The sequence below is a fragment of the Stenella coeruleoalba genome (assembly GCF_951394435.1).
Source record: "Stenella coeruleoalba genome assembly, chromosome: X".
NCBI lineage: Eukaryota > Metazoa > Chordata > Mammalia > Artiodactyla > Delphinidae > Stenella > Stenella coeruleoalba.
The window spans coordinates 35111814-35125924 of NC_137152.1; the positions used below are offsets into that span (position 1 = coordinate 35111814).

At 48.9% G+C, this 14111-nt stretch overlaps 1 protein-coding gene across 1 annotated transcript in view; it reads right to left on the reverse strand.

Annotated features, from left to right (window-relative positions):
* Window positions 1–3293: 3293 nt before the first annotated feature.
* Window positions 3294–14111, reverse strand: part of DIPK2B (divergent protein kinase domain 2B) — a gene marked incomplete at its 5' end in the record, with an annotated part of 49425 nt that continues 38607 nt past the window's right edge. The window contains 3 exons of the mRNA XM_079910579.1: window positions 3294–7104; window positions 8380–8668; window positions 11716–11889. Of these exons, the coding sequence (XP_079766705.1) occupies window positions 6764–7104; window positions 8380–8668; window positions 11716–11889 (804 nt within the window). The 3' untranslated portion in view covers window positions 3294–6763. The remainder of the gene's footprint in view (window positions 7105–8379; window positions 8669–11715; window positions 11890–14111) is intronic.

Below are 14111 nucleotides of genomic sequence, written 5' to 3' on the forward strand. Positions count from 1 at the left end.
CCATTTCTTTACTTATCTGTTTATTTATTTATATCAGTATGGTCTCATAAGAATTGATTTTATTCTATGTGTTATTACTACCATTATTTATTTGATATACAAATTGTCCCAAATTTGCCTCCTGGGAGCCCCTTCCTTTCTGGCAACACAAGAGTATTCCAGGCTCATCTTGTACTTTCCCTGTCTAGTCTTGGAATCAGCCATTTCTCCAAAGAGCTCTGCTTTCTTTTACTGAAGAAACCAAGACCCAGGCACTAGGTACTGGGGTGTCACTGCTTATAGACCCTCTCAGAGACAGAGCTAAGAAATATATTTCTGTACACTCACATCTTAGTGATGTGAGCGGTGGGATGGAAACATACATCTGGATGAGTTGATGAGCTCCAAGACTGACCAAGTCCACCAGTGTGCACCCGGACAAACTCCTCTTTTGAGCACGAAGTGCTATTTGGGCATTTTGCCAATTGGTTCTGATGTCTGTCTGCCATTGAGGACCGTTTGTGAGCACTGACTGCTATTTGGGCATTGTGCATACATATGAGAAATCCTTAGAGAGTGTCATACAGAGTGAAGTAAGTCAGAAAGAGAAAAGCAAATATCGTATAATAACACATATATGTGGAATCTAGAAAAATGGTATAGATGATCTTAGTTGCAAAGCAGAAATAGAGACACAGACGTAGAGAACAAATGTATGGATACCAAGGGGGAAAGGGGTGGGGTGGGAGGAATTGGGAGACTGGGATTGAAACATATACACTATTGGTACCATGTATAAAATAGACAACTGAGCGGAACATGCTGTATAGCACAGGGAACTCACCTAGTGCCCTGTGATAACCTAAATGGGAGGGAAGTCCAAAAGGGAGGGGATATCTGTATGTGTATAGCTGAATCAGTTTGCTGTACAGTAGAAACTAACACAGTGTTGTAAAGCAGCTATACTCTAATAAAAATTTAAAAAAAAAGAAAGCCTGAGTTCATAGTGATACCTCCAGTTCCAGTCTAACATCAGACTTCAAAATTGGAAGGAACACAAAATTCCCTCTTTCTTGACTTGTAACTCCTTTCTCGAGCCATGAGAAGCCCGTCTCTCACCATCCACAACATATTTACCTACTTGCTCAAAACTTAGTTTCGGAATTGCTAATCCAGATCTTCATGAGAAAAATATTTACTGACTAGAGCACAGATTTTGTGGATGGTTCTTTCTTTCCTCTCTCTTTTTAAATTGAGGTAAAATTCACATACCATAAAATTAACCGTTTTAAAGTGTGTGTACACTTCTTGATGTTTTTCGTCTTATACTATGTAGTCAAAAGGCTTAGTTTCCAAGTTACTTAAGTTAGTTCCTCTGTGTAGTTATTTTATTCATTTGTAATACAGTTGGGTCCATCTGTTATTCTTTGTATTTCATTTTAGTTCAACCCACCTCCTGGTTGATCTTAACTATTTATTTGTGGGTTGTGTGAGGTATTCCCATGGTTCTAAGAGTCAGAGTTATACAAAAAGGCATGCTCAGAAAAGTTTCACTCCCCCCTCATCCCTGCTGCCCCACTCCCATTCCTCTCTTCTTTCCACCGCATTGACACCCACCCCCTGCAGGGAACCAATCTCATTAGCTTCTGGTTTATTCTTTATTTATTTTTAAATTTTTTTTTTGTTGTACGCGGGCCTCTCACTGTTGCGGCCTCTGCCATTGCGGAGCACAGGCTCTGGACGCGCAGGCTCAGCGGCCATGGCTCACGGGCCCAGCCGCTCCGCGGCATGTGGGATCTTCCCGGACCGGGGCACGAACCCGCGTCCCCTGCATCGGCAGGCGGACTCTCAACCACTGCGCCACCAGGGAAGCCCCCTGGTTTATTCTTTAGATCTATGTATCTATACACCCACACATGCATATACACACACACATACATATGTGTGTATGTGTGTATATCTTTTTTTGCATCACAGGTGAACGGATACATAAGTGTTTTCTTATATCTTCTTCTTTCTTACATGAAAGGTAGCATCCTATAAATAACCTTGTGAGCTTTTTTTCCCTCACGTCATACTATATCTTGCAAATCATCCCATGTCAGTTCCTAGAGACCTTCCCTATTCATTTGTAGAACTGCATAGCACTCCTTTGTGTGGATGTACTGCAGTTTATTCAACCACTCTCCCATGTACGGGCACTGAAGTTGTTTTCTGTATTTGCAATGACAAACAACGCTGCAATCAATAACTTCGACGTACTAATTTTGGTGAGAGAGGCTGGCACAAGATCTGAAAGCAGACGAGTCTGCTTCCAGAGCCGCTGATCCCTCTGCACTGCCACAGGCAGCTCAGACCTGAGACGATGCCCTGCTCACCCTAGTGGGCTGGGGGTGCTCTCTCTCCTTGTCTGCTTCTACAAAGAGCTCCAATGGGCGGGCCACTGGTTGCTCAGCTCCCCTTTGCTGGCCTATTCCTCTAAGTTGCCTTCTTAGAGGGTCATTACATCTGCAAATCAGGGCCCTCAGCCTGGGTGTTGACCATCCCGCACAGTCCGCAGATGCAACCATTTTTTAAAAATGACGTGAAGAGCTGCAGACCGATCTGACTATACTTGTGTGCACGTGAGCTCAGCTGTGTCAATATATGTGAGCAACAGGCCTGAAGTGGGCAGGAAAGCCACATCACCACACACAGGCAGTGAGCTGTGAGCTTTCAATGGGCCAAGAGGGATACTTGAACCTCTCAGATACTAAGCGCGGGTGGACTTCCCAAGGATCCCAACGTTACCTGCTCAAGGAGGATTCCCTCCTGAGCCTGGTGGAGACCTAGGCTGTGGAGGCGGGTGTAGTGGCTGCCCGGCTGCCATTCATGATCATCCCAGAGTCTGGAGAGCGGGAGGGAAGAAAAATGGCCCCAGTCAGACTGTCCGGCAGCCTGCGGCAGCCTGGTGGTTCCTTTGGTCTGGAGCAGAGCTTTGGGACAGAGATCAGCGTCCCTCCAGAGAGGCTGCAGCACTCACCTTGGCCGTGTGAGGAGCCCTTTCTGCCAGGAAGCCCTCTGCTCTTGCCCTACATTTACCATTAAATATAGAACGCCCGTATGTGCCAGGCTCTTGAGAAACAGTGTATTATTTAAATAGGATAATAACCCTGCAAGGGTAAATCTTTTTCTCATCTTTTTATGAGTGAGGAAAGAGAGACTCAGAGAGGTTAAGCAGCTTGCCCAAGGTTACACAGTAACCAGCAGAGTCACGATTTGAAGCCAGGTCTGTCTGATTCCAGGGCTCTAGACCTTTTCAAAATGAATACAAATCCAACAAAGTATTTATTTTAGCTCTAGAGGAAACATTCAGGCTCATGCAATCACTTATAGGCAGAAGTTAGATGCTACAGGGGAGGACTAGGAAAGCAGGAGACCTAAAAATTGTCACTTTGAGCAAATCGCTTGAATCAGTTTCCTTGTTTGAAAAGTAGGACTTGCCCGCAGGGCTGTGGGGACGCTGAGCTGACAGCTGAAGCCAATGGAGTCTGTTCTCCTATGTCAGTTCCTTTGCCATGATGGTTATTAAATATTTTATATCACCTCTGGCTCCACAGCTACTCCCCTTGGTTGTGGAGATCAAGTGAGACCCCAGTAAACCCCAAGAACCCTCTACACAGAGGTTAATTAGTATTCGCAGGCAGCCAGGGCTGGCTTCGTGGGCATCAACGTACAGTCGTACGGGGCCTGCACTTAGGTTAACACTCTGCTGGCCCCATCTTGCAGTTCTCAGTGACAGGAGGCCCCACGTGTTCATTTTGCAGGGGGTCCCACAAATTATGCAGCCGGTCCTGCAGGCAGAAAGACAGTGGCTGGCGAAACGCAGAAAAAATAATGCCTCCAATCAGATTCCAGGGGGATGAGAACATAGTACGATGGCTAGGTCTCTTGAGGGTTGACTCACTTGTCTCCTGGCTGTTGAGGGGAAAGAGCTGTTCTCGAGGATGTGGCTGCGGCTTGTATATGTTCAACATGGTGTCTTTGTCCGTTTGGGCTGCTGTAACAATACCACAGACTGGGTAGCTTATAAGCAGCAATTATTTCTCACAGTTCCGGTGGTCAGGAAGTCCAAAATCATGGGGCTGGCAGACTCAGTGTCTGGAGAGAGCAAGCTTCTTGGTTCATAGCCAGGACCTTCTTGCTGTGTCCTCACATGGCGGAAGGAGTGAGGGAGCTGTCTGGGGTCTCTTTTATGAGGGCATTCATGAGGGCTCCACCCCCATGACCTCCAAATACCATCACGTTGGGGGTTAGGATCTCAGCCTATGAATTTTTGCGGGGGACACAATAAATCAGTCTAGAGCACATGGTGTATGAAGAGCACAAAAGAAAAAGGATTGAAGAACACAGTCATTATTCTCAGCAAGAATATTTTCTGAGCACGTGCTCTGTGCCTAGCCCTGTGCTGGTTGCTACGGGGAATACAAAGAGCTCTGTGCCACTAGCATCTTCAGGGAGCTCCCAGCTGGATGGGAAGGCGGAGCACAGATCTCTCTGGAATACCCTTGAGGTTAGCCTCAAATGGGTGCGGGCCTGGGGTTCAGGGGTACAGAGGTAGGATTCAGAAAAGGCTTGCTGGGAGCTGGGCTGTCAGGAAAAGCTTTGGGTCAAGGTAGGACTCAGGGTCTTCAATGATGCCCAGGACTTAGTCAGTGGAGGAACGGAACCGTCCAAGCCCCAGCCCTGGTTATGGACGCATAACACACTCCTTCCTGGTGGGTCTGGCTTTTGAATCCATCACAATAGACTGGAGCTGGGGAGCATTGCAAGTTGGGTTCTCTGGAAGCAGACACTAAGAGTTCGGGGTATGTGTTTGTTTCCTGTGGCTGTTATAACAAATGACTCCACAGTGAGGGCTTAAAACGATAGAAATTTGTCCTCTCCGAGTTCGGAAGGCCAGAAGTCTAAGATCAATTTCACTGGGCTCAAAAAGCAAGGTGTTGGGAAGGATGGTCAATCCTCGCTCTCCAGACCAAGCCAGGAAGCAACTGTCTCAAAGACTCTCAGGCAGCCCAAGCCTGCCCTCCCAGAAGCTTGGCCTGGCATCCTCACTGTTACGGTTGCCCCAGAGGTAGTGCCCGGAGCAGTCAAAAGGGAACTCCCAACCGCACCGCGGTGTACCACCGAACAGGACTTTCCTTGGCTACTCTTTAAATGTGAGTGGAGGGACCAGAATTGGGCAGGACAGAGGCTGAAGGGGAAGGCAAGAGGAGCCTGGACGGGTAGCAGGAGTTCTGGAACTATCCCAGCAAGTCACTCTTCCTCCCTGAGCCTCAGTTTCCCCGTCTGCAGCGTGAAGCCTATTAAGCCAGGCACTCTGACCTTAAAGGTGGTGATTCAGAGGTAGAAAAGAGGAAGCCGACTGAGAGGTGCCTGGGGGGTGGAGGGCTGGCAGGGAGGCTGGGCAAAGGTCCAAGGAAGCCCCACTAATGTTTGAGGGGCCCGGGCAGGAGTATGCACAGAGACCCACATACCACGTGGCTAAACATTTTAAAGACACAAAGCAAACTGCTGAATAAAATATATTCCGTTGGCTGACCTTGAAAAACTATTTTTAGAATGACCTGTAAGGCCAAGTTTGAATGAAAATTCTCAGACTACTTAAGAGTCCTGCCCTGGAGGCCACGGTGTGGAGAGAGCTGGCCCTGGTTCCCGGCTGTGGCTACAATGAGAATCTTCGAACTCACAGACCTTCTGCTCCAGGGAGCAGAACTGGCTGAGCGCCCTGCGCTGTGCTTTGAAATCCGTCTTTGCGGTTGGGCTGAGGCCACGCTTCCCACGGGCTGTTCCCTGCCACAGGAATATGAGGGCTCTCCATTCTTGCGAAGCTCCTCTGATGGCTGGCTTTGCCTCGAGGACAGCCTGACGGTCTCGCCGAAGCTTCTTTCGGTTGTGCAGATGGCAGTCTGGGATGCCCCAACCTGACCTTCTTGCCCTTGCTTGGGGGAGGGAGGGGTCAACCTTACAGCCCGGCCTGATGGCTCTCCCAGCCTTCTCCGGCTCCCTCCTCCTTTCCTCCCCCCCGCCAGGCATCTTCCTTAATGTTGATACAATCCTTGCCCATTTAATCCTGTCTTGACACCTGGTTCTCAGAGGACCTGGACAAACACATTGGCCCCCAGCCCAGCCCTCTTCTCGTCTTACCCCTGGCTCCTTCCCACACCATGAAGTGCCTCTCTGGACACTTCTGGGACAGAAGGGCCTTCCGTCCACGTGTCCCCTTGTCCTGCAGTCTCCTCACCCTGTGGCAGCGCGGGGAGCGTAGCAGGAGGGCTAGGGCAGGGGTACAGTCTTCCCTCCGTGCCAGCCTTTTGACCTCCACGGCTCTGTCACATTTGCCCTGGCCGTGCATGCTTCTGGAACATTCTTTGTAACCACCTGGGCTGGGGGGAGGGAGCACGTGTCCCTGGCCCTTCATATCTCTGTGTTTTTGCACTAACTCAAGAGTCTGGTGGAGAAGAGAGAAAAATGAGGCTCAAAGAGGCCGAGTGAGCGTCCACACCTGGTTCTTCCGATGCCCACCCTTGGGCTCTTCCACGGTGACCCAGCCAGTGGGGGTAATCATGCCACCCGATGGCACGACTGCCCTCTGATGTTTGGCATGTTCCTTTCTCCCTGGGAAACAAAGGTACCTTTCTCCCAGTGTCTAAAAGGGAGCAGCTTCTTTCAACCATGCAGCAAGCGAGCGGGCAGCGGAAGTTCCAAGGAAGTGGTCCCCGGAGGCCAGCAAGGCTCCAGCCCCTCAGAACTTATCATTATACTTGCAGTCTGGGTAGCGGTAGGCAAATCTGGGGTCACAGGTTCTTAGGGGCCTCAAGATGTCCTTCAGCCGGCTGGCGGCTTGGAGGACCTCGGGGTCTGGCCGGGTTCCCTCCCCACAGCGAGCGAGCTCGGCGTCTATCTCCTCCTGCACCGGGGACGGGAACTTGGCCTGGAGAAGTGGGGGCAGCACCTGGCCACACACCAGCACCAGGCTCTGCTTCTCAGGGATGGTGTCGCAGGAGGGCAGCTCGGTCTGGCAGCCAGAGACCAGGCAGCTGAAGATGTCTTTATTCTCTCCCGCCCTGGAGGCCACTTGGCTGCCTACAAGAGAATGGAAGACATCACACACCCTACAACCTGTTCTCCTTGCGGGAAGGCGTCACTAATGAGAATTGCTGGGCAAAGTGGTTCAGACTCCTAGCATCTCCTGTCACCAGGAGATTTAGGGCTCAGGGACACAATGGCACCTGATGAGACCCTGGGGGGAACTCTCTTGGCTATAATAAGGTGAGGCCTGGGACTTCCCTGGCGGTCCAGTGGTTAAGACTCTGTGCTTCCACTGCAGGGGGGCACGGATTTGATCCCTCGTCGGGGAAGTAAGAGCCTGCATGCCACCCAAAAAATTAAAAAAAAAAAAAGATGAGGCCTGGGGATGGAAAACGCACTTCTTCCTACCAGAACTTGGGCTTCTAATTGCAAGGCTCTCATGCATATCGTGATTCTCCCATTATTATGACTGAATTAGGGAGCTCAGGAAATTCCTAGGGCCGGTTTCATGTGCCCTCTTTAAACACAAAGTTGGGAGAAAGAACAGGTAATCCAGAATATGCCTTCCGTGGGTTGTAGGGGGACTGCTATTCAGCGGTTCACATTCCCGAATATTCTGGTATCAGCCCCACTTCTCATTTGATTCTTCTTGATAAAGGCAAATCAGGACATGAGTAAGCATGGTTTAATTGGTCTATCTTTGTAGGCCTTCTCATATAAACAAAATCAGAAATTGGAAATTAAAATCCTCTGTCCTACTATTGGGCTCAGAATATCTAGTCACCATTACAGACTGAGATGTTCAAAGGGTTCTAGAACCCTGGATGAGCCTGTGCACATCATCAAAAACACGATTCACTCATACACCTCATTCGGTGCCATGTTTTTCAATTTGAAAACTTTATAAAAAGCAAAGGTGCCCAGATGGATTGCGAAATGTACCACTGAATCAGCCAGATAGTTCAGATAAAGCATCTGATGAGAAAGGCTCTGAGGGGGAGATGTATGTCCCCGCGCCACACAGACCCAATCGGACAACAGCAGTGCCCTCAGAGGGTGAAGCTGGGGCCATAGCACAGTGCAAATCTCCTCCTCCTGTACTGACAAGGTCAAGTCCGGTTCCCCTTTGGAGCTGGAGCAGAGACTTAAAACGGGGAGAGGGACTCTCCTGTCCCAAACTTGGGCTGCTCTCACTATGACACAGGGAGACTGGCGAGGCCCAGTGGTGTGAGCCACACCCCACCCCCAGGCCCCGTTGTCACCCCTCCCTAGCGCCTGTCACCCTGGCTTCCCCTCTGACAGCTGCTCAGCCAGGCCCATGCTGGGTACCTTCCTGCCTGTCGATGACGCCCAGTGCGCTGGCATCCCGGATGAACAGATGCCCGTTGTTGAAGATGCCAAACATGTCCACATCCACGTGGGTGAAGTAGAAGAAGTAGTTCAAATCGTTGCTTCTCAGGGACTCCAGGACACCCAGGAGCTGGTAGGCCAGGTCGGCCGCCTGGTCTGCGGGTGCACCATAGAATTCCTGCAGCGGGCTGGTGCTAGTGCTGACCAGAAATCTGCCGCAGGAGCCCAGGTACCTGGGCAGTGGCCATCCCTCGGCACCCGGGAAGATCTGCCAAGCGAGAGGAGGAGGCATTAGAGGATTAGAGAGAAAAACCTCCTGAGACAGTTCCCTCCCTCTCTCTCTCTCCCCCTCCCTCCCTCCCTGCCTCCCTCTCTCTCATTCTCTCTCTCTCTCTCTCTCCAAGAGCAGACAGAAATATCAGCCTTACTCATGTACCCAACGTCTCAAGACACGTCAGCAAAGCATCCCTTAACCTTGTTTATACCTCTTGGAACATGGCGATACCTTGCTCCCCCCATCCCTCCCCCCACCACTTTTTTATTCCATTGTTGATGGAGGGATTCAGAAAAGGCAGCTCTTCTTTCCATATTGTAGATTGCATTTCAACAAAGTTGCCCCAAGCGAGGTAAGAGAATGCCGATGCCCTTGCTACAATTTTAGAGGGTATTCAGGCTTCAGGGAAATGTGTTTATTTGAAGAGTTGTATAGTTGAAGAAATATGACTAGCATTTCAGATTTCACAGACATCACGGCTTAGGAAGAGGTTATGGGGGGGAAAAAAAGAGGGTCAACTTAAGGCTGATTTAAAGAAAATATTTAAAAAAATAACAGTGCAGGCAGTAGATTCTGGGATAGGGCAAAAATTATGAAGGTGACCCTTGGGTGACTCAAGTTTTGGGAACTGCTGCACTGGCCCTGGGCGTGGTCCTGGGCAAATCTGCCTGGTTGGGGTAATTACACACTCACAGAGACTCCCCAACTGACTGGAACGTTCTGACAGCCTAACACTGGTCTAGGGAAGCACACAGCTCTACCCAGTTTCCTCTGTCTCCTTGTAAGAGCTCCAGGAGTTTTGGATTAACATATACACACTACTATATATAAAATAGATAAACAACAAGGACCTACGGTATAGCACAGGGAACTCTACTGAATATTTTGTAATAACCTATAAGGGAAAAGGATCTGAAAAGAATATATATATATATATATATATATATATATATAAAACTGAATCACTTTGCTGTATACTTGAAACTAACACAATATTGTAAATTAACTATATCTCAATTTAAAAAAAAGAGTGGAGGGAATATCCTAGCTTTTTTTTTTTTTTGACTATTTACTGAGGCAGCTATATCTAGAATGGTGTTTCTTTATGGGAGAAATGACAGAAACTATAAATATTAACACTTTTTTCCCTCATTTTCCTTCTTAAAAAAACAAAGTCATCCCCCTTTCTGATGATTTTCTGTGGTCTTCTGCCATTTTAACCCGCTCACCATGTTGTGAAGAACCTTTTCTTGTCCCCCCGCCCCGCCCACTGGGGCCTCTCCACTGTGTGCCATGCAGAGAGGCCCCCGGCCCCCTGGCGATGTCTAAATGTGCGGCCACGAGTCATCCCGGGCTTGGGGGCAGATCGACGCCATGCCCTTCCTGGGCGGAGCTCAGGGTGGATGGAGACTCCCAGCCCAGACCTCTCAGGAGCCAGGGCTGGAAGCAGCCAGGTCACCTGCCTTGGCCACTAAGTGTAGGACAATTGGAGAAGAAGGCCTCTGAGCGTGAAGGAAAACCAGCAATTCCTTCTTCTCCTCTAGGATTTCAAATGCCAACGTTAGTAGGCAGCTTTTAGCAGGAAGAGCGTGGACCCTGAAGTCAGACAGCTCTGGGTTTGGGTTCCATTGCTGGCACTGGCTAAGGGACTGTGGCCAAGTCACTTCACAGCTCTGGGCTCCACTTACCTCATCTGGAAGAGGGGACAATTATAATATTCCTGTGGGGTTGTCGAGTTGTGAGCATTAAATGAGATAATGATGTAAAACATTTAACACAGTGCCTGGCACATAGCTAGTGCTCAAGAAATGAGTTGTTATTATGTACTTAGCCATCATGCCTTTGGCCAATAATATATAGTTAATATATTATATATAAAAATAATATGGGGCTTCCCTGGTGGCGCAGTGGTTGAGAGTCCGCCTGCTGATGCAGGGGACACAGGTTCGTGCCCCGGTCCGGGAAGATCTCACATGCCGTGGAGTGGCTGGGCCCGTGAGCCATGGCCGCTGAGCCTGTGCGTCCGGAGCCTGTGCTCCGCGACGGGAGAGGCCACAACAGTGAGAGGCCCGTGTAACGCAAAAAAAAAAAAAAAAAAAAAGTAATTATATATTATATAATATCTCATAAATAATTTTAATAATATAAACAATTAGAATTAAATATATTATAAATAATTAGAACAAAATAATATAGTATAAATAATATAAAATAATAATTATATTATAAATAATTATATTTATTTATAAATAATCATAATAACCAATATAATTATTAATTAGAATGATTAATATTAACACAATACTACAGATAATTAAAATATAATCTCGATATAATTATTATAGTTATTAAAGTCGATATAATATTATAAATAATTATAATATAATATAATTAATAACAATACTAATTATTATTAACTGTTGTGGGGCTTCCTCCTCCTCCACCCCCTCCCCTTCCTGCACCTTCTTCTTTGCCTCTTTCTCCTCCCTCTCTTCGTCTCCTGCCCCCTCTTTTTTTTTTTTTTTTGCTGTACGTGGGCCTCTCACTGTTGTGGTCTCTCCTGTTGCGGAGCACAGGCTCCAGACGCACAGGCTCAGCGGCCATGGCTCACGGGCCTAGCCGCTCCACGGCATGTGGGATCTTCCCGGACCAGGGCACGAACCCGTGTCCCCTGCATCGGCAGGCGGACTCTCAACCACTGCGCCACCAGGGAAGCCCCTCGTACTGATCTTTGAGACACCTGGTCAAAGTTGCCCTCCTCCACAAAGCCCTTCTGGGCTGCCTCTGGCCGTGAAAGTGGCCATTCCCCGCCACCCCTCCACCCCAGCTCCCACACCTCTTTCCTCTGCAGCAACCACAGCACTTCCCCACTGCAGAAGCCAACACATATTTACTAAATGCCACAAAAGTACTAATGTGGGCTGGTGGCCCCAAGGTGTGCAGTGATGGCAGAGACAGCTCAACCCAGGGCCTGCTCCCTCGGAGCCGGAAGTGAACCCGATCCCTGGACGGGCTTTCCGGGGCCGGGGGTCCCTGCATACCTGTAGGAGGATGGGATGGGCGTTGACAGCTAGCGTGTAGAGGAGACGCAGCTTGTCGCGGTCCGTGAAGTGGTCCATGAAGATGCTGCCAGCGTCGGCCACCTCCGCATAGCGCCGGACCACGCGATCCAGGAGTCGCTGTGACGGGCAGCGCAAGAGGGGGCTGGGCAGGCCCTGCAGCAGGTGGGAGAGATCCCGGGAGGAGGAAAGTCTGCTGAGTGCTCGTGGGCGCCGGCAGGACCGGCACGGGTAGGCCCTGCTATTGGGGGAGATCGCGGGGTTGTGGGGGACCAAGTAGGCCCTGAGGGGGTCTGGGGGGGTTATGGAGCACAGTACCCCTGGGGGGCGTGGTGGGAGGGCCCTGGGCAGGCTATGTGAGGGAGGGCGGGAGTTGAGAAGACACTGCCCTCCCAGGCCTGTCGGGCAGGGGAGACCATCAAATGCCCAGCAGTTACCACGTGGTGCAGAGGGAGCTATGACTGGTGTGAGGTCAGGGAGATATGGGAGCCCACAGGAGCAGGGCCACACCAGAACTTTTGGAGGCACTGGCACCTCCAAAATCCTTTGCCTTCATGGGCCCCTTCCTCCATAAAAAATATTAAAAATGATATTTTACAACTGCATTGGTACAAATGCCTTAATATTATATATTCAAACATGTTCTTGGATCTAAAAGATTGAGTTTTTCTTATGATTTTAAAAGAAATCAAAATATATTTGTGGGCCCCTCAAAGGCTTCTTGGAAGACAGTGAAGTCTAAGTGGAGGCCTGAAGCAAGGGTAGAGTTAGCATGCAAAGAGGGTGGGAGGGTATCTGTGCAGAGGCAACAAGCTGTACAAAAACCTTAGTGACGCATATGACTGCCCAGAATAAAGATTCCATTCTCAGCTTCCTTTGCAGCTAGGTGTGGTAACGTGACTAGGTGCTGGTCAATGAGATATAAGTAGAAATTTCTGAGAAAGGTCCTTAAAGGGAGCGGGTGTATCCTTCTTTACTCCTTCTTCCTTCCTGACTGGAATGTGGAGGTGATGGCTGGTGCTTGGGCAGCCATCTTGGACCAGGGCATGCTAAGTGTTGTGGAGCAGAAAAATGAAAGTAGCCTGGATCTCTGACAATCCCAGAGCCACTATATCAGCCCTGGACAGCTATGTATCAGTTTTTTTTATGTAAAAGAAAAGTATATTTTGATCTTGTTTAAGCCACTGTTACTTGGATTTTTTGTCACATGCAGCTGAGTCTAATCCTAAATGTCACAGAAGAAAAGAATGGAGGCAGGAAGATCAGTTAAGAAGATGCAATGGTCCAGGTGTGAGATGAGAGAATGAAAAGATTTGAGGGTAGTAGAATCTACAAGTCTTGGTGATCGGCTGAATGGGGGAGGAGACCAAGGAAAAAGGAGGTGTCAGAGCTCGTACCCAACATGAGGGTGGACACCAGAGGTATCATTTGTGGAGGTGATTTTAAAACATGTTCACAAACTCTTTGACACTCCTCCCATCGAGGGTGGAGTCTAATTCCCTTCCCCTAGAGTATGGACTGGCTTTGGTGACTCTAGTGACTGGAATGCTTATGGGAGTGATGCTGTATGACTTCTGAGCCTTGGCCATGAAAGGAGATACAGCTTCTACTTGGCTCTCTCTTGTACCCAGCCAGCATGCTGTAAAGAAACCCAGGCTACGTGGAGAGAAAGCAAGACCCTTAGCTCTCACCCAGATGAGTGCCTAGTTGACAGTCAACCTCCAAATTGCCAGACACGTGACTTGGCCATTTCGGGAATGGGTCCTCCAGTGCTGTACTGAACCACCCCAGCTGATGCCATGTGGAGCCTCGTGAGCCTTCCTACCAAGCCCTGCCCAGATTGAATATTTGTGAGCAAAACTGATGATTCCTGTTGTTTTAAGCCCCTGGTTTTGAAGTGGTTTGTTACTCAGCAATAAATAACTGGTATATTTGCTGAGAAGGTTCTGGGCCGTCTCTAGAACTATAACTGGAAGAGGCTCTAAACCCATCTGGTACCCCAATCTCCCTTTATGGTGGAGGCAGCTGCTTCCCAAGGTCCCACTCACAGAGTGGGGCTGCATCTACTCCTGTTTGGTTTGTGCTGGCCAAGTGCAAGCCCACAGTGATATTGGCCAATGGCAAACAGAATTAGGAAACCAAACATTTCCAATAAAATAATGATTCATTATTTTATTGGAAATACACACTTTCTGGGGATTGCCCATTGCTCTGGAGTTTCCAAATCACTACTCCCTTCTCTATACATGGGCAACAGGGCTAACTCACCATCTTCCAATGAAAGACAAAAGGAAAACCAAACACTGGCCTTCTGTTGTCCCTCCCCCTCTCATGCCCGGTTTCCTCATCCTTGCATTTCCTGTCTGGTGACATCCCTA